The 20,630-nt window shown below is 46.6% G+C and overlaps 1 protein-coding gene across 2 annotated transcripts in view; it reads right to left on the bottom strand.

Annotated features, from left to right (window-relative positions):
• LOC117153538 (uncharacterized) overlaps positions 1–20,630 on the bottom strand; it is a 74,627-nt gene that overhangs the window by 23,728 nt on the left and 30,269 nt on the right. For both annotated transcript variants that reach the window (XM_033327680.2, XM_033327679.2), the window contains exon 2: positions 8,808–9,093. In XM_033327680.2, the coding sequence (XP_033183571.1) occupies positions 8,808–9,093 (286 nt within the window). The remainder of the gene's footprint in view (positions 1–8,807; positions 9,094–20,630) is intronic.

The following is a 20,630-nucleotide window of genomic DNA, read 5'->3' on the forward strand; positions in this document are numbered from 1 at the left end:
TGGAATTATACTGCATTCATGCCCGACTCAATTGCCATCTCGGAACTATAATCGAGATAAAGCCGTACAACGCCGGATCGTAGATCGCGATTGAAAATATGTTGTAAGGTGTACGCGATGGTTGCGTTCAAGACAGGACCAGAGACCAGGGGGAGGGAATAAAGGAACAGCCGAGAACAGATCCATCACCAGGTGAATGATCGCTCTTCCGATTTATCCGTCATCCCATCTAAAGTTCACCAGGTCCGTCGCTGCTTCCATACGCGCCGCTCCTGTCTATCTGTCCGTAAAGGTGTGGCCAGAAAGACAGCCGAATTGACAGTCAACGCTGGGTGGGTCAGAAATGAGATCGAACGTATCGTTCTGTCCGTTCTTGTTATTCTGCATTTAGAAAAATTACTGTGATTTACGGCGGTATAATTTTGAGCTTAAATCATTCGACTTTGGTTTACAGATCCCAAGTAAAATTCTCAATGATTAAAAATTTCAATTGCTGGGAAAAGGATTCTGCTCGTCCAAGTTAATAAATTACCTATGTCATTGTAAAACGTCAGGGTTGTATTTGCGGAAAAATGTCCGTTCATTCTGCCATAGGATTTACGTAGGATCATTAAAGTTACTTTTCAAGCAGTCATCAGAGTAACGAGAAGATTAAAGAGACTCAGCGTCGTCGGAAGAAACGAGTAGAGAACGTAAAATCGCGAAGTGGCGCGTTTATCGTCCGATCTTTCCGATTCAACGCGATGTCAATCGTATCTCGGTTGTCACCTTCGCACGATGGGTTATCGACCACGGCACTACAGATTGCACGGTTCGATTAGGTGCGTAAAATCGGCTCTCGGAGTACGCATCAATCTTGATATACCGCTCGCTATACCAGTCTCTCCAATCAAGGATACTATTTACAAATAAAAATACGAGGCAGTTACACGTCGAGTCGAGCATAATGTTTTCAACAACATCAATTGCTTAGTGTCTGAACCGTAGACTCACTCTAACATCCGATTTCAACGAATCGAAGCGAGTCGAAAATTCTCAAGGAAGCAGCTTTCGCTCGATGCACCCTTCAACGTTTCCTGAGAAATAATCCTGAGGCTACGCGAGGCAACGTCCAGTTAACGGAATCATTCATACTCTACGTCAACCGTACGCGAACCGACGAGGGAACCAGCACTTGGCACACGTCAATGTCAAGTTCTCGTACTTGCGTCGTGTAAAAGTGTAAGAATAGAATCGAGTGGATAGGTTTTCCTCGTCCTTCCTCGACTCGACGTAGACAGAGGTACACTTCTTCCCGTTTGAGAACGCTTGAGCGTAATCGGTAATGGTCGCAGGGAAAGAAGCCAGAAGGAAAACAAAGCGGGCATTATCGTTCTTTGGGAACACGGCCGCTTGTAGTCGCTTCAACGACTCGTACGGTAATTATGACTTGATGGCTCTATTGCTGCGGTGTCTATGTCGTTTGAACCTGTTTTTTTTTCTGAATGCCAGTCATGTTTCAGTCTTTGAGTCGCTCGACTGATCTTGAAAACGTCAGAACTTGAGATCGGTTGAGGGAGTAAAAGGAATTCGTTTTGTTTCGCTTGTGAATACACTCTGGTGATTCTTCTTGAAAAAAAGTTGTATAAGTCGTAAAACCAATCGAGTCAGATCGATCTCACATGTAATATCGAAAATTGCAGCCATTTAGAGTATTCGATAGGAAGAAAACGATTTTATCAAGAATCGAATCGAAGCTCGATCAACTGCAATAGATCAATTTACCACCTTGCCATTATTCTGGAACAGAAAGTAAGTAGAAAATTCACGTGTCAATAAAGATAACGAATAGACACCCTTCGATGGATTGTGCTAATCAACAGCGGTGTGGACCGTTAGGTACAAACGAGAAAGAAATATGTAGAGAAAGAAATTATTACCATTCGGAGGAACCGAGTTGAGTTGGCAAGCCATGGTTTGTTGATTTGCCACGGACGCGGTGGTATTTCTATCGGTTCTAATGTAGCGATATACGCCGGCTGTTAACAACTCTTTCTTCTCCTTGTGAGCGCGCCCGTCGCGTGAAACAAGATAAGCGAAAAAACGAGGGATAAATAACGGAGGCTACTTCTCAGCTATCCTTCCAACGACAAGAATTCCTAAACGAACAACGTATCTGTGTACACACACGCGTGTGCGTGTCTGTGCGCGTGTCACCATGGTGGAAAAAAAAGGTTGCGAGAGGAAGAAGGAGAGAGCGTAGAACGCGGATGTTTCCGGAACACGGTGGATGGGCCGTGTTTCCGAGATAAGACGCCTAAGTTCGGCATAGTTCGGTAAGTGGCGAAGATAAGAGGCATCAAGACGACTGTGTTCAGCCGTTGGAAAACACGCGATAACCTGTCTCCAGGTAATCGACGCGACTTGTAATCTTAATTACCTGAATACCGCAGGCAGAATCGCGTAGCTCGGTGTATCAATATGACCGTTCTTTACGCTACGAGCAGAAAGAAAGCTTGTTAAGTGCGATCCTCGTGAGAACTTTAAGTGTACACCGCGTTCTGTTATCGGTCCAGGGAATGGGTCGAGTCAGTGACAACCAACGATACACCTGCGATTAGGAGGAAAGCGTAGAAATAATGTTGTCTTCGAGAAACGATCATTCGACGAATGAAATTAAGCCGAAGGGCAACGACTTTTTGGCTCGTTATTGGTTGAGCGCTACTTATTGCTCGCGTAAATTTTAATGGAATTCGAGAACGATTACCGAATGCGTCTTGTTTCTACGAAACTTGAAAGTCCAGTAAAATTTACATACGAGATTCGAACCGCTTTGCAACTATCATTCTGATAGTTGTAAGCTAACAGAAAACTCGTTAAGCGCGACCCACGTGAGAACGTCGGATAGCAAACGCAGTGCGCTATTATCGTGAACGAGACGATAGCCTGAGAAGGCACCTGCGACCAGCTTTGAAGGTATTTATAAGGACGACAAGTGTCTGGGAAGACGACTGGATGTCTTAGAATAATCTGTAACTCATTACGTGTCTGTGATAAAGGTAATTCCACTCAGTCTCAAGGTTACAAAACCCATGTAAGTTTTCACGAAGCACGTAGTTCTCAATATCAACGAGATCATTAGCCTCGACTCGTTGCTCGGTCCTTGTTGATTGTATCGATTGTCATTGTTAAGAAGTTACGAGCATCTTGACGACAAACACAACTGTCTTCCTGTGTTTAATGATCGCCACGCTACTCGAATACGGTAATTATGGTATTACAGCTATTGTATACCTTAATTTGTAGCAACACCTCTTCGGTTATGATTTACACGCTTCGTTTCAAAGTAAACTTCGCGTAATATATCGTTCCGCGACAATCGCTGACTCGATCAATCGAGGATGAGTCGATAAATTGGTCTTTCGTGGCGATAATGCACGTGCCACATGTGCGCCTTTCGTATATAACCCTAAATTCATCGTTGCACCGACAACTTCTCCGCGGATTAATGATTCGCTCGAACGTATCCGAGTGCCGTTTGTTTGCATATCATTAACGCACGACGCGGTTAATTAATCGTTCGACGATCAGCGCTGTTACGCCTGTTATCCGCTTTCAATTTGCCATGCAAATACAATTTCACAACTTCTTTTTTTCCTTTGCGCCATCTGCTCGAGGCGGCCGCTTAGCATTTTTCATCAGGATCATGGAACGACGAGTTCGCATTGCCGCGTGAATCATGCCATCGCGCCATGTAGCTTCATTTGAGTTATTGGCTGTTCTTGTGAGAAGCTCATTTGTCGAGACCTATCAAGATTATGGACTTGAGTGCTGTTAACTAATGGCTTTCATAAAAGGCAATTAAAAATTCTCCGAACTATCAAGGAAATTGTAACCACGGAAATTTGAATATCTGATGGTAGGATTTTTCGTGAGCTTCGAACGCGCAGGTTTGGCGCGATAACTGAAAATGATCTAGAAACGTATTTCTTTGACGTATTGCTATGTTACATATACATATAGCATTTGAAACTAATAGAAAATGCCTGCGTGTGAATTTTTCGTCTCACGGTTGTTGAAAATCCTATCGTCAATTTTTTAAGGTCCTAAGTCGAGTTGGAATATCAACCAGTACACGAACTTCGTTCATTTCCATCATACGCTACCAAAGAATCGGCAAGATTCGCCCACTCCAGAATCCAAAAGCGTCCTGTATCCGTTTTGTTTTATTTAAAACGTCAAATTGGTTTATTTCTGCCATACATTGGAGTCGAGCTGAGAACAATTCCTCGGCAGGACGCGCGGATTAACCGTAAGCGGCCGATAAATGCGAGCACGCGTAACGAATCGGGGTGCACGCAATCAAAGGGGAGCACACAAGTGTACGGTAGCCCTGCAGCGCGCAAGAAACCGCTGCCAATAAATCTACGTGGGCGAGATTGCCTCTAAGATTAAAAGTACGCGGCTCGGGAGAGAGCATATAAAAGTGCCGGGCACCAGGAGGAGCCGTCGAAAAATTTTCGGTCGCACGAAAGGGACCTGGTTCGCTCTCGTTTGCATCCTTCTGCAGCTCGCACTTTACGGGCGCGAACCAGCCTGTTTCTCCTTTTTTCTGCGAACCGAAACATGCGACATCGTGGCTACGGGGAGAAAACGACACCGATGACCAATGGATTCCTCGATTAGATGCCCGGCTCAATTAAACGGGGTACTCCCAGCTCCTCTTCCCGCACGATTTATCGTTGCCGACCCCTTACGTAAAAGTGAACTCGTTGTACAGGGATTACCTTATACTTGTGGTCGTTGAAGATAAAGGATTTTTTCTATGCAAAGAAAAAGTCTCTGATATTCCACTTTTTTGGGAGAAGCAGATCGCAGCACGAAAAAGTTTGATAATTACGACATATCAACGCGAAACTCTTTAATTTTTTAAGAAACGGATCATGGAAACAAAAAAATGGATGATAATTAAAGACACTGCGATTTTTAATTACGAAAATCTTCGAACTTTCCGGGAAGAAACCAAGTGAATTTCACGAAAGCAGTCCCAGTTTTCTGTACCCCAACTTCGAGGCACCAAAATCTCGAGGCGTTATCCTGGTTACCAAAGGTGTGACGATGCGCCGCTCGCAGAGGAGAAAGAAGCACAACGAACAACGCTACGACAAGAACGCTCCCGGTCAGAGCAGAGGGGCTGTTACTGGACCGGGCAAAGAGAAAAAGAGGCCTCGTTATGTAGCCTGGGTCCAGTATATAAGTACGCAACGAGAGATAACATCGGCCCAATACGAATATACGTAGCCGGGGGCGCGTAACGCGAATTAAAAGGATGACTCAGGCGAGGACGAGCATGCTTTTGCGAAACGCAAGGATATCCTAACAAGCAACCGATTAAACCAGACCACGGACGATAAATGACATTCGCTGCGAGAGGGATGAAGTTGTCTCACGGTTTTACACGCTCGAAGGAGGCTGTTCGACGTGTGCTATTACAATCAGCGTGCGGCTTCGCGTTCTAATTGACGGTCTGCGATCATTTCGTGCGGCATCGCGTGATTAGCTCACAATCAAGCGAGCCACGATCCATTGCGTTTAAAACGGAGCTTCACGCGGTGATTTCGACTTCCCATTCGAGATGCTGCCACGACGCTTCAACCGTCGCGTTAGCGTGTTTCTTTGCGGTTGTCGGCACTCCGTTGGGTGCACCCTCATTTTACTCGAACGATCCACTGTCGATGGACGATCGGTTAAAATCGAGCGGCGATCGCTGATGGAAACGCGTCGCCTCCGGCTGATCCTTTTTCATCGACCGTTATACACTCGTATCTTGCGATGCGTCTCGATTGCTGCTGTCAACTTTCGACGTGGTAATTTACCCAGTCTTCGGGTAAGCACTATATTATACATATATCCTGCATCTAATTCTAAGAAATATGCGTTTCGTACTTCGGGGGTACAAAGAGGAATGCAACGTCTCGTTTAAAAATCGGTTCTCGAAAAACTCGAGTGGAGAAATGTTCGCGATCAAACAGCACGTTCAAAAAGATGCTTAGCAACGTTGTCGTGCTAAGGAACGAGTGGTCCCGAAGTCACGAGGAATCGCGCGTCCACACGAGAGCCGGTCTCGAAAGAAACTCGAGAGCTCGAATTAAGTTCTCTCTGTCCCTTGCGTTTCGTTCGTCCGCCCGTTGTATCCCGTCTTCTCCTTCGCGCCGCTTCATGCCACGACGACCAGTTCGCGCACTCGCACCACCGACTCTCGAGTCGGAGGCGCGATCTCGTAATTATTACGTCGCGCAAGATGCGAAGTGACGCGATGATTACCCCATCGCGAGGCTGCCTTAAACATCCCCCCATCTCGAGGTCTCCTCTCTCTTTATCTTCTCCCATTCCCTCCCTCCTATTTATCTTAGCGTTTTTCGCAGGGTAATTGCATCGGTTTCGGACAAGACAACAACGCCCGACCGCGGATCGGCCGCAATCTCATCGGTCTACGAAGCGCCTCGATCTTTAGTTGATTTATCTCTTTAATAACGGCATTAAAATCGACCGCACGGCTTATTACGAGTCATCCATCACTTGAACGGGTCGCGCTCGTCTTTCGACTGTGGCGTGCGAGTTTCAATTTCCATGGTATCTCGGACCTTGCGTTTCGCTCGACCGTCCTCGCGCGACCTTTCGTTGGATTTACGAGCGCCCGAGCCGTTCGCCAGTGGTTCGTCAGGCGGCCGCTACGTCGACAGAAGGAGGAATAAATCTTCGCTTTAAAATGAAGCGGGCGACGAAACGCGGCGAGAAAACGAAGCCACCATTCTCCAAGCTAATTGTCGGCTGGCGTAAGCGGTGGAACGACATGCCGGGAGCACAGGCGCCCGAGCGAAACGGGGATGGGGCCGAACGGAGCGCGTCCTCGTTGCACGGTAGGATGCACCGGGCCGCCATTTTCGTGGCGGTACAACAGAGGCGTAATAACTGCTGGAATTCATGGTAATGGCGATAATGCGTGCCTGGAACGATGGGGCCCGCAGGGGCTGAAACAAGGAGGAGGGCGGTTGCGCCGAACAGGCCTCGAACAGAGGTGGGGCACCCTGCCACGATACGAACAGACTTACGTATGTATGTATGTACACTTTGGTTCGCGTACGTGCGAACCAAGGTCCTTCAGGGTAGAGCTGGCTTTCTGATTGGACGAATTCCTCCGACCGAATGTACAGCACGGCCTCCGTCCAAAGAACCTTTTCAATCGAAACCGTTTCTACATCGAGTGTTTAAGCACCGATCGATGCGGTTTTGTTTTTACGTTGTTCAGTTATATGCAATCTTGTCTTTTATTATTCAATTCCGCGTAACCAACCTTGAATTCTTATAACCATCCTTGAAATCGTCCATATCGAATTTGACAGATTCAAATGTTCGCATCTCAGAACCTGGCAGTCTGGAAATACTTTTTTCTATTTCTTTTTATTGTTTCGTTTCGTAGTCTTTTGATACGAATCTCTACGATTACCACCGTGTCAACTAAGTCGAAGAACGAGGAGAGAAAAATAGATCGTGAATACGATCGCTGAAGGGAGAGTCACAGGAGTGGTCGTATCGGACCTCCGATTGGTCGAAACGTCTCAGCCGGATGTGGAGGTCGGGCTAAAGCGAGGGCGAGCTCTTGAATTATCCGTCTTAATTTGTCCGTCACGAGAATTAGCGCGAGTCGAATGAGGGACATGTGGAGAGGGAGCGTGCGAGAGAGCGGTGGAGTGAAGTTTTACAGGCACGAACGCACGCCGGGCCTCCCATGGTGCACCCAACGGTCGACCTTTCACCCCGAGGACCCCATACGCTGGAAGACGTACACCTTGCGTGCTCGTTCCTTTTTTACCTTTTAACCAATTCCGTCCTATCGATTATGACATCGCGAACGCCTTCCAGGTATACGAGACGTTAATGTTCTACGTAGCGTTACACGTACATTAAAAGACTACTCCTCTTCCTTCTTTTCCTCAAATGTACAAGCAGATCGATCGTTCGTTTCATTGATTCTATCGGAAACAAGCGGCAAATGTTATTTAACAGTTTGCTTTAGAGATATACACATTCTAATGTTCTATTACCTAACATTAAATCTTAATAATCTAACTTCCAATGTGTACTGCGACTGTATCGACAGCTGCCTGACCATCGATTTCGAGTATCTTCTCGTAATGAAGTCGCTTCTATTTTCTTATGTAAAAAACGAGCAAGAGAGACCTCAGGATGGAACCGCACGTCCGATAATGCCCGTCGTTTTCTTAGTCGGTGTGCATCGTTACATCTCGTAATAAACGTCCGCAAAAATTCATCTAGTCTGATTTTTCTCGGAAATCCTTTAATTACGCGAATGTCGAGAGTCGTACTGGTCACTGGACTCAGAGGATACTTTAGGAGAGATCTTGTTTTTCGATAGAAACTTGGCTTGAAGCATCCTCTAGAAAAGCTGTTTAATCGGCAAATACGCCAAAAATACGGTAGAGTATGTACAGAAGGAATAACACGTAGCCCTTGATGTTACCACTATAATACTTTCCTAACCCTTTTCAAGAGAGGTCCGGTTGAAGAGCTGACAAGAGGAAGGCATTCCGAAAGGGACACTGAAAACATCATCTTCCAGAAACGCGTCGTCAAAGCAAAACACTCAGACAAAGGATCTTAATTGGAACCGATGAAAAATCTATAAATTTGATCGAGTAAACGATTCGTCGCGTGTTCGAGCGATTACCCACGAATATCTGGAATATCAGTATCGTTGGAATGGAGCGCGTGAAGGGTGGAAATAAGATTGTGCCGGTGGCACTTACCGAGAGTGCCGTCGAGAGAAAAGGAATGCCTGTTGTTCCTCCACGCCCACGAACACAAATCACAAGTGGTAAGTCCGTCGGTGGTAACACCCTCCTCGGGTAAATAAGGTGGTCTAGGCGGCGGTGGTACGAAGCTCCCGATCACAGCCCAAAGAGAATCGACGTCGTTGCCGACGCCCGTGTAGTACAGCAGTTCCTCCTCGGCCACACCGGCAAACCAGTCCATGTCGTTTACGCTGGGATGAACCGTGTTGGTGCTTGGTGTGCTCGTACTGACGACCGTCACCTGCAACGTGAACATCCCCATTAAACAATGGATTTTGGTTGAGACGTTTAAAAAAGACTATTATTTCTTTACAGTGAAACGAATCCTTCGAGTATACGTTGGATCCTCCTTTAAACGTTCAGGAAATTGTCGAGTAAAGGATGGTGTAGATACCAAAGAACGACTTTCTTTTAACAGGTTGAAATGGACAAGAAGTTCCGGATAAATACGGTTAATGGAAGCAGCGTGGAAACATTACGCTTCCCAATTGGAAGGATACCTACATCTGTCCAGGAAAGCAGCGAGAGATTGCAGTGAACAGACTGATGATCCTCTTCCGCTCGTGTTTCGTGAATCACCGGCGCAAATAGTGACTAAAAAGTATACCGTTCGGCTGGTCGTTTCGTTTTCTGAACCGACCAGACGAAGAGAGAAAGAGAGAAAGAGAGAGAGAGAGAAAGAGCGGCACTTTGTGGGGAACGCTCGGTCGTCCTAACTCCTACGACAAACAGTTGAAACGGTGCGGGCGGTCGCAAACAAATCTTTCTCCCTTCGTCTCATCGCTTCCAAGTTCCGAGTTTTACGCGACGGATAAACCTCGGTAAACAGTGACAAAGCGTTCGTACGTTCATCGTCGACCGAATAACTGGGATTGATGAGTCGCGTCCTTAGGAGTGTTTCTTGTAATTGGGGCAGTGCACAAAGGAATGGTGACGATGCACCTTTGAAAATATTCTCATCGTTCCACGGTCTAGCGACGGACTTTAATCACCGAGAGATCTAATGCATCTTCCTTTCATCGATTTTTTTGATGACAAGATTCGAATATGTTCCATTAGGCGTGTAAGCAGTTTCTAGTAACTTCCACGGTGTAACAATATGGCACGTGATTGCTGAGTATTCTTGGGCTGTTATTTTAAACATACCATATTTTTTTTGTAGTTTTCTATATTTTTGTTATTATTGAAATTCCCTTGAATCATTGAAATTTACATTTTTTTCTTGAATGGAAAAGTCTTCCAAGTTGAATGTAAATATTGTAGAAACGCGTTGCTAACAGGGGAATTGCCGAGATGACAGATTATTCCTCGCTGCATACATTTTTTATCTCAGTTTTGGTATAACTTTCGCTAAAAGTACAAAATGGCTTACAACAAGTAATACCGTTCCTTCATGCTTCAATTTATGATCTCGTTATACAACGGAGACTGCTATAACTATCAACATACCTTCGAATTCGTAATGAAAACCGTAACATGATCGAAAAGGTGAAATGCCCTTACGAAGATCACGAATTACGCTATAATCACTAATAACTGGAAGCCACGAGGATTCTACTCGACAAAATGAGCAACTGGCGCATATTACGGGGAAATATCGTGCGGATGATTGTAACGCAAACTCCATTCGATTAATAGAATGAACGTTGTCGTGTTGGTATCTGCGACGAGACTAACCTCCCAGCGAGCACGCTTTAGGGAGGAGCGACTTCGAACAATTTTCTGGTATCGATGCTTACACAAGCCGCGATTACCCCGACGAACGACCATGTGCCACGAGACCGTGGCCGCCTCGAGCAACGAATTTCACACACGATTTCCCTCGACTCGAAGAAATACCACCTTCCACGCCGCGTTTCTTTCAACTACGAGAAATTGAAAGGAGAGTATTTATATTCGTCACAGCCCGAACCTGCCTTCCAGCCACGCGCAACATAATTGCTCGTGATTATTGAAAGAACGAGCCACGAAGGACTAGAATTAAGGATAAATCGTAACAGTAATTTCTATCGTCCTATCGTTCGTTCTAACTTCGTGCACCTTTAAACATCGTTAAATTGATTCCAAGAATTCGGAAATTTCCTGTTCGACCATGTCGTGTCTTTGTATTTCTCGACAATTTGTCGATAGAGCTTGACGAGAAACATTGTTCATGCACGAACTCGAGGTGAGCCTTCGCGAGAATTATATTGTGCTCGTGTTTCAATTAAACGAATTGTATCATGTGGAAGATCGCGTCAATTTTTGCGCCTCCTTTCACGCGGTTTCTCCACAAAAAGAAGTAACGCACAAGGATCGAAACGCCCTGGTGTCCCATGGGCCGGGGTGCTTTTGTGTCGGACGAAGGGGGTCCATGACCGTGATTATGGATGGGCCTTAGCGTCGATGGGGCCCCGCGGTCGCCGCACAATGGCATGCATTGATCGGCTTAATTACCGTGATATCGGCGTAATTAAAGCCCCGTTGTGTCAAGACCCTTCTCTCGAAGGCGTCGACAAAACCCGTGACTGGACTCCTGGCATCAGGATTTCATCTCCTTCTTCGTCGCACCTCCCTGTTCGCCTGCTTTTTTATTTTCTCTGTTCCGCTTGATTCGAGAGACCGCTCTGTCACTTCCTCGCGCGCCTTGCCGATGCTTTGTTAATAAGCTATTATCCGCACACGGTGACGCGCCTTCGACGAATCGCCGCGTATTCCACGCTTCAGGCGTTTTCAATCACTCTACGTACGAAAAACGCGAACATCCAAGCGTATCTAAATAGACGTGCCAGTAAAATTCCAATGATCCTCGTTCCAAAACCTTGATCATCCGTTACTGATCTCTGAGAACAGTAGGTATTACGAAGATCGAGGTAAGCACAATCTGTCAAATTTAATTTTAACTTACACCGTGTATGATGGAGTACAGAACAATAGAATATCGTCGTATACCACTTTTCCAAGAGATCAAGCCGCGTTGGTTTAAACGAGTTACAAAATTCATCGTGTTTTTATAATTTCAAGAGCCCGCGTCAAGTTTGTGTATTCGAAGAAATTCACATCGTTACGTAACGCCGTTCACGCGATTAATTCGAGTAGGAAGCTGAGCAAGAACGGTGTAAACGAGACAACTAACCAAATCGTGCGAGATCCAGCAGGAGTTTGACAGGAATCGTGAGCAGCCTGAACTCGGTGAGTGAACACAGCGGTTCGCTGTAGTATGTATATACGGTTACGTTAACAAATCGTGATGAAGTCAGCTTAGAGCACGATGCTTGTCGCGCTACGGTCAATTAACTCGTTCGGAAAAAGGTCTCCTCGTGAGAGAAATTGATTGATTTGCGATTCTCCGCTATAAACGTAACGAGCAGACCGAAAGCCTCGGTGTGCCACGAGAGGAGCCCGTGGCTTTTCGATCTCCTCTCAGTTGGCTCGTTACGTTCGAACGGGACGTATCGTTATAATTACGAGGCGTTGGCGTTTACGAGCGAGAGAATGATGCTTCGTACCTGTTAACCTGAACGTTCTCTTCGCCGCGTCATTCGTTCCTGTGCTCCGCGAGCGTCGCCTCGTTAAAAGATTCGTTAACTTCGCGCCAACCGATCTTGTTTATCGTATTATTCCGCTATGAATTTTAAATCGTGGTCATAAAGAAGCTCTAGCTTGCTCAGAAAATTTCATTGTTACAGAACCTTGACTCGGACTCGAAGGTTTTCTGCTGGCACAGACGATTCATTCTCTGCGTCGTAAAACAAACACGCGCTAGAAAAAGAGACAGTTCCTCTCAGCGGGACAAAGGGACGAATTCTCTCGTAAAATCGGAACGAATCTTTCCCACTGTCGACGGAACGCGTCAGCCCTTTTCCCGAAACCCCGACTCCCCCACTTGGAACGGAACGGCACGAATTCCTTGGTCTCGGCTCGAATCCATCTTAGAGAATTACACGTTGGAATTCGCGCCCTCTTTCCGTCGACTGCGTCGGTCTCTGTGTTTCGTCGGCTGCCGCGCTGTCCATTTGCAATTCTGACACACTTCGCGGCGCGGCTATAGAAGCGATCGTCCCTGTATCGGCCTCTTCGACGAGGCCGCAGAGGAATCTGTCCGCAGTTTGAAGGAGGAAGGTGCCGCGAGTGGCGGTAGCGTTGGAATACCAAACGATTCCCGGAAACCGCTTCCACCTCACCCCCGGTTTCGCAGCCGGTCTTCCTCCTCTTCAATTTCGTCCTTCTCGTGTCGCGCGTTCGTTCGTTCCTTGGCTCGTTCTCGTTGGTCCGCTCGTGTCCTCGTGGTCATTTTCGTTGTCGTCGAAGAAGGCCTCCCCATGCCTCCGAGTTTTCGGGCGCGATACAGAGAGACGCGTGGAGAGGGGGCTGGACTGTTCGTGGCCAGCTTTAAGGGGTCGTTAAGAATGGGTTCGAGGGCCAGGGCCGTATATAACGGATAATTGACAGCCGTTCTCGAGACCGCCGTTTACTTTGCATGGACATTGAATCCGCGCGGCAACGCCGGACGAATGGACGGGCGGACGGACGAGCGGACGGATGGACGAAACGAGACGAGAAAGCATCGACGTGGGACCACGAAATTCGAACGCGAGGGAGACCGGCCGCAGATACGAGGATGCTGTTAAGGGAACGGGCTAAGGGAGGTGCGGTGTAAAGGCAAATGCTCGGGCTGGTCAACCTCGTAAATTCTTCAATTTCGATGCTCGAAAAGGCACAAACGCGGTCGTGTTATGCTACTCTTCCTCCCGTAACCGCGACCACGAGCACGGATTCGGTTTAATTGCCGACCGCTGAGAAAACGGATCGATCCCGCTTGTGCCGGCGTTGAAGTCTCCGCCGTTGCAATCTCTTCTGGCGCTCCGATTGCAATTGAAATACGAAACGAACATTTTTTATTATTAGCATACCTTTTTCTCTTGTCTAACATGTATATGTGTAATAGTTTATGTGACGTAATATCATTATTATTGATTCGAAATTGCACGTACCAGGGCAGTGACACGTACAGTACTTAGAAACAGGATTTAAACGGTACAAGAAAGGTCGGTGAATACGCGTGTCATGTGATATTATCCGGGGATCCGTTCCACGCCACATTCCTGAACGACATAATAACAATGTACAGTTAGACGAATGACAAGTAGAGCAGTCGCGATGCCCGTGAAAGTGCGCTCTTCTTCGTCGAGTTATGCCGCAAATTACGATCTCCCGCTGGTTTGTCGTGCGCGACCCCACGCGTACCCTGATGTACGTACTGCCACGCAACTCTCTCGCATTAAGAAAGTTGATGAAGTCTTTCGTACACGTTTCAAACGACCACTTTTTCCCTGTATCGCGTTTCTCACCGTTACGATCATGGCAATCTGTACGACGAGGGAATTTTTTTTCTCGACTGTCTCGTTCTCGACTCTCGTTCAACGTGAACTATCGGGCGTGAAGCTACTTAAGGGAAAACAGATGTTCGAACAATTCCGTGTGACTTTAATCGCATCGTATCGCGTGAATCGGGTGGTGACACAATCGGACGGTGATGAACACAGGAGAATCTAGCGTTTAACGCGCAAAAGGGTGGGAGCGAATAAATTTTGATACTCCGCAGGACACCTACGCTCGTCTCGCATTTTAAAACACAGAGACAAATAAAGGGGAAGAAATGGGGAAACAAACGGACAGGAATGGAGGGACACGCAATGTACCGAAATATGCATTTCACTATGGTGTCTGTGGGCTGGACGATATGTTAGCGAGATTGGTATCAGCCGGGAGCGATGGGAACGATTCCGCGAAAGCAGGTTGCCCGGTCCAAAGTGACTTGTCAAAAGATTCCCGACCGCGCTCCCTCTCTTTCCAAGAGTCAGGTAATCGATCGTGTGGTTTCAGGCAACGATTTTTCTGTTCCTCGACCCTGGTACCTGTGGTTTCTCCTTTTCTATTTGTCGCCCCGACCTTCCTTTCTCCGACGAATCGTGGACTTGTCAACTCGTTTGGCTTACACCGGCTCGATGATCGAGATAAAATCCAGTGGTGGCTTAGCTACCCATAATGATACCGGTGCAGAACTCGTCGATGGACCAGTCCGATGTCACAATATTGATGTACACGCGAGTGCAATAGTCCTACTTGACCCGATCTCGATCTTTGTCGCGATTCCAACAAGATGCTGCTGTTCGATGATTCGATTATCAGCTTAAGAGAGACCGACATCGCTCGGAGAATAACGTACGCAACAAATTTTTACTTCTCGTTATCGCAGTGGATTAATTTTGATATCGTTTAACACAATAATGAAAATTACTCGAAGAATATCACCGGAATGGCTGTAAATGATCTTTAGCTTAAATCGCTTCTTACTAAGAGAACGCACCTCACGTGGAACCGGAATAGAATTTATTAATGCTTTTCGTTCGAGCGGGCTTTATTGCCCCGGCGAAAAAACCGGTAGCGTTGCTCGATTTTGCTAAAGTCCAATTACCCCCTGATAACAAAGGCGCGCTTTGCTTGCTGCCAACATAAATTACAAGCCATTTAATTAACCAACGTATTACGAAGAAGAATCGAGCCCGTTAACAAACTTTTGCGTAATGAGTTCGGTCGCTTTTATTGCGACGTACGACAGAAAAAGTACGAGGAAACGGGTAAGAAAGAGATTTTATCGTCGTGGGCGAAAAAATGAAGATCGATCAATTTTTACAACGGTGTATTACCGTTAATTAGTAAACTCCAGCGTGCGTTTCGCATTACTACGTTAATTACTCTTAAGAAAAAACTCGTTTCATTCGAAGAGGTATTTCTCCGTTGCTTGGATAGTGCATCGTCGAAAAGCAACCAAACGCGTTAATAAATTTCGCTGTAACGAGTCAGGTCGCTTTATCAATGTTGGCGAAAAAAACGGGAAACGATCAATTTCTAAGAAAACGCGAACGGCCAACCGGGATGGAAAATTAGTTAACGCGCGATCGACAGGTTATCTTGGTCTCCGTCCTTCTCGTCCTGGTCAAACTTGATGAACGTACCATAACCAGTTCCACAGCGCGGCCTATGAACGATGGAGCGAAGAGAAACGAGAAGAGAATTGGATGAGGAATAGGGAATAGGAAGATGCGGACAATGAAGGAGACGAAGAAGAATAGGGACGAGGAAAGGATGAGTGCAGTGTATAGTAAGCACCGCGACTACTTTGTCCGTCTGTATACGTTGAATCATCCGGTCGGTTTCCTTTCACGAGCCGATGGCAGCCGTTCCCGCATCAAGGCCTGTGGTCTCCTCCGAGCAAGCATAATGACTCAATCCGCGATCCACCTTGCCCCCACCCTCTCTTCCCAACCACCAGGAAAGAGATCTTCGTTTCTCTCTTCTCCCCGTATCTTCCTTCGACTCCGCGCTGTCCTTTCTCTTTCTTCCTCACGCTGATATTATACGTTCGTTCTCTGCGAAACCCGGAGAGGCCAGATTCTCCGGTAGAACCTGCGATTTCTCTCGTCACCGTCTCTTTCTGGACACATTTCGTTGTCTTTGTTACTACGACCGCTCCTTTCATCGTCCTTAAGCCCTCTTCATTTCCTTCGTTCGACTTCCACCATTATGATCATCAACTACTACCGATTTCGCGTCGTTTCTTCTTTTCCGTCCTCCTCTTCTGCTGCCACGATCCCTGGAAGGCAACGTTACCCGACAATGGTCCCCGGGCTGAACGGTGCTAACTCGACCGGCTCGCGTGACGGGCCGCTGTTTGTAATGCTCGACGACCCCTCTTGTGATTATAGCTCATGATCCTCCCGGGCCGGCACAGCTATGACGAGAGAGAAACCAGGCGACGAGATGCGGACGTTCACAAGCCGCACTGGAACGAACCGAGTGGACGCGTAAGGTTGGTGGCTAATTGCCGGCCGACCGTATCATCTCCGCCATTCGGAGAGAAAATCAGAGATTGCCCGGCTGTTAGCGTCGAGGTCCCACTTTCGACCCTCTCCTTTCGTATCCGATATTACGGCTTCGAACAAAACCGCTCGAGGATATCTCAGAACTTCATGTAAAAGTGAACCTCGTTGGCAGGAGAGCCTCTCTTATAAATTGATAGTTTATCGGCCCCGATAGGGATACTAGAACGTCACGGAAGCGATTAGCCGGTTCATGGGAAATTTCGTCGGAATGCCATTCGAATTTTTCACGGTGGCTCCATAGATTAAAAGATACAAAGTGCGCCGTTTATTGGAAGCTTGTACGTATCACGCGGGGCTTCAGGTACACAATTTATTACTAGGAAACGCAATGATCCAGCGACCCGTGGTGAGGAATCCGAATAGCGATTACCATACGGCACCGTAGAGCCCGCTTATTCTGCGGTCGTACGCGGGATCGCCACCGTGTGTCCTACGAGCGTTGCGTGAAATAAGAATCATTACTTAGCCATCAAAGTAAATGTTCGACTCCGAGGATGTTCAAAGGTTTCTCATAAGACAGGAAACTAATGCGCCCATGAGGTTAAAGACGGGCGTGAATCGAACGATTCGAGAGTCAGCTTGGATTATAGATTGCGTTTCCTACGATTCGAAAAGGCACCAAGTTCAGCGTTTTCTGTAAATCTTACTTAATGGCTTCGAGTATTAATCGCGAAGAGACTGGGGTACACAGAAACTCACTTATCACTTTATGTCCTAGCTCTTCCATATTATTATTTTATAAATGGATATTCGTTCAAAGTTCCCTGGTGCGCAACTACGACTTGATCCCTGAAATAACATTTTTCTAATCACAGGTTCGTTAACTTTTCTTGAATACCGGTGCTCGAACAACGTTCAACGTTCTACGAAACTCGACGAATCAGGACGTTCAGAGATCACAATGATCGCTTAATTGAGCGCGAGATTTCGTAGTATCGCTGGAGGAGTAGCACCGGCGGTCAAATTTCCCGTCGATAAGAATTCTGTGTTTCAACGTTGACAGTGGAACAGCTCCGAATGATTCGGCACTTCTGTCAAGGGGGAATGTGGTTCCGAACCGGTCCACGCGCCACCTTTTCGAATTGCGCTTGCCACTCGAATACTTTGTACCGGGTGTTCTACCCGAGTTCATTATCGGAATAAATTTCTGTCGACATCGTAGCTCTTTGAAAACCTCCGAATCGCTGATCGACTTGAATCTGTTCACGTCTTGTCTAGTCAAACTCGTCGAGTCGTGTCCGTACCTCTATCTATCTATTAAGCATTCTTGTTCGTCGCTACTGAAATTAATTCTGGTTGAAGTTTTAACGATTGCTCCAGTAACAGATATACAGCAATCTCACAGAAATTAATTTTAAGATTCTCCTTCATCATTAAGAAAGGTATGTAATCTGCTGTAATGTAGCTGAGATTCTAGTCAGACACTGTGATGAAAGAGACAGGCGCCAAGTATTTTCGTAGACCTCGGTCTCAGAATCAATTTCCATCGTATAGAAAAATATGAAGTTCTCAAATCTACCCCTTCAGCATCCATGAAAGTTCAAACGTCGAACTTATCCGCTCTTCAAAGATGACTATTGTTCTCTCACGAATTCCCGCGCAAGTATCGTACGGCGATCGACGCGCAAGGAGTGATAATATAATCGGTCGACAGCGGTCGGAGATGGATCAATTACCACGAGAGTATTCGCTGGAAGCCGACCGCTAAACGACATCTGTATCCCGGTTCGTAGCCGGGTCCGCGTAATAATGGATCGGCGGTATTATTATGATTTCAATGGTGTGGCCCACCGATGCAAATCTAGATCGTGCAGCGGGCCTCGTTATCGGGCACACCGATCAGTACGGTGATTGATTCTTCGGTATTCATGCGGATCGGCGGACTGCGATATCATCGTCGTCATGGTGGAACCGGCGCAATGCCATAGCGAAAGAGACACGTTGGTGCCGCGATACCAGAGATACACTAGGGCTCCCCCTGAAAACCGTGTCCACTTCCGATCGACGTCACGATCGACCGAAAGCTACCGACCTAACTACCAGTCGGCTTGCGCGTCCACCGTGGATAGCTTTCAGTCTCTCGACATCGTGTTTAGTCGAGTGAAACGTCATTTTTCTGTCTCCATCGTTCGTAGAATGGAGAAAGAGAAGGATCGTGGCCGATGTCGTTTGCACGTCGTTTGATCGTCGAACAGGAGAAATTGATCTGTGAAATATGGCTTCTACCATAACCACTGGGCCGGGCAAATTTTAATCAAGATTTCGGTTCGATGAAATTATCGCTACCGCGAAAGGAAAGGTGTCACAGGAGTTTCGCGACGTTGATGCATGGATCGTTTAGTATCTTGCCGTGCGAACATTATGCCATCACTTGCAACACCCTGCAGTATAGAGGGATAGCGTCATGCAATAATGTCGAACCGATGACACACCGATAAATACCTCGTCGTTGGCATCGTTGTCTAGGTCTCCGTGCCGATATCTGTCGTTTCGCGGTTGTAATTTGTTGCCCTCCGGCGATTCAGAGCTTTACGTAACGCTTAATAGTACGTAGGAGGTATTAGCTGTGTAACTATGAGATCGGAACGTGACTTGTCGATAAGTTGTTAACGGAAGCTTGATCTCGTTGTATAAGAGCAATAAAGGAACGATAATAGAAGAATTTGCGACAATTGAGAAGGCAAAGAAGAAGGAAGTCTCGAAGATATTAAAACGGGAAGCCTACTTTGTATTTCCAGAGTATGACCTGGAGAGCGCAATTGGAACCTTGTGGTTTACATTTCTTGCCGATTATTTCCATCGTATCTCAACATTATGGACGTCGAGATAAAAGTTGCATTACCATTGGTTGGAATTGCAACAGCTATAGTGTCAAGAACTTGGGCATCTCGGCATCTGCAACGAGCGTCGGTGTATTTTTATAAATTCATCATTACAGGTGATATCGCGGCGTTCAGATCCGCTAAGAGAGCGTGAACCACGTGTAGCAGTTGAACATTAAGAATCCGATTCGCTGGACGATGATTCGAGCGTGCATCGATGACGACATCGCTGCTGGCTTAATAATGTCTCCGAACACGAAATCGTAACTTTGTGCAGCGTATAGTAAAAGAGAGAAGAACGGCGATCAGCGAAGAATCGTGGAGAACTTTGCGACGACGAGGAAGAAACGAACGAAGAGAAAGAAAGGAAGGAAAAAAGAGGAAGAGGGAGAAGATCGCGTTGAACGAGGGAAAGAGGAACCTGTTATTTCGGCGAGGCTCGAAGCTAAGGCGAGATTACACGCTGTCACACACCGTTCCTCGTCCGAAGCCTTTCGGCTGCTCTCGCGTCTCCACCCAAGCGATCCTCGCTTCTCTCTCGTCCGGTGTGCTCGAGAACCGTTTAAGGGGGAGACGAAACGCGGACGGCCGGCCAAAATCCGACGTCTTACTCGCGCGATTATCATCGCTCGTCGATTTGCGTTTCGTGGTCCTCGATCACGTTGCTTGCCACTTAATGCATATCTCGTCTTTAACCGATCGTCCAAGAGTATTGAGTAACTGTTATAAGTAGCCTCGCGTTAATTACATTTTCCATATGAGTCGTGAACATTGCTCCGCTTAGTGTGACGATTAAACACGTTATCGTACAGCCTATGGGGCAACTCATATTGATATTGAGATTAAAGAAGAACCGACGAAGTAATAGTGAAATCTTTTTTGTCGATTTATAGTGACTACTATTGGCACGAAGATTAACAATTTTCAGTTGTCTGGAATGCTTACAGTTATTCCTAATTTCACTGTACTGTTATATTTACAATTTGTTTCACTAACCGTCACATCAAGAGTTGTTAAGTACCGGCCTTGCG

This window comes from Bombus vancouverensis, chromosome 1 (genome assembly GCF_051014615.1).
Source record: "Bombus vancouverensis nearcticus chromosome 1, iyBomVanc1_principal, whole genome shotgun sequence".
Lineage (NCBI taxonomy): Eukaryota > Metazoa > Arthropoda > Insecta > Hymenoptera > Apidae > Bombus > Bombus vancouverensis.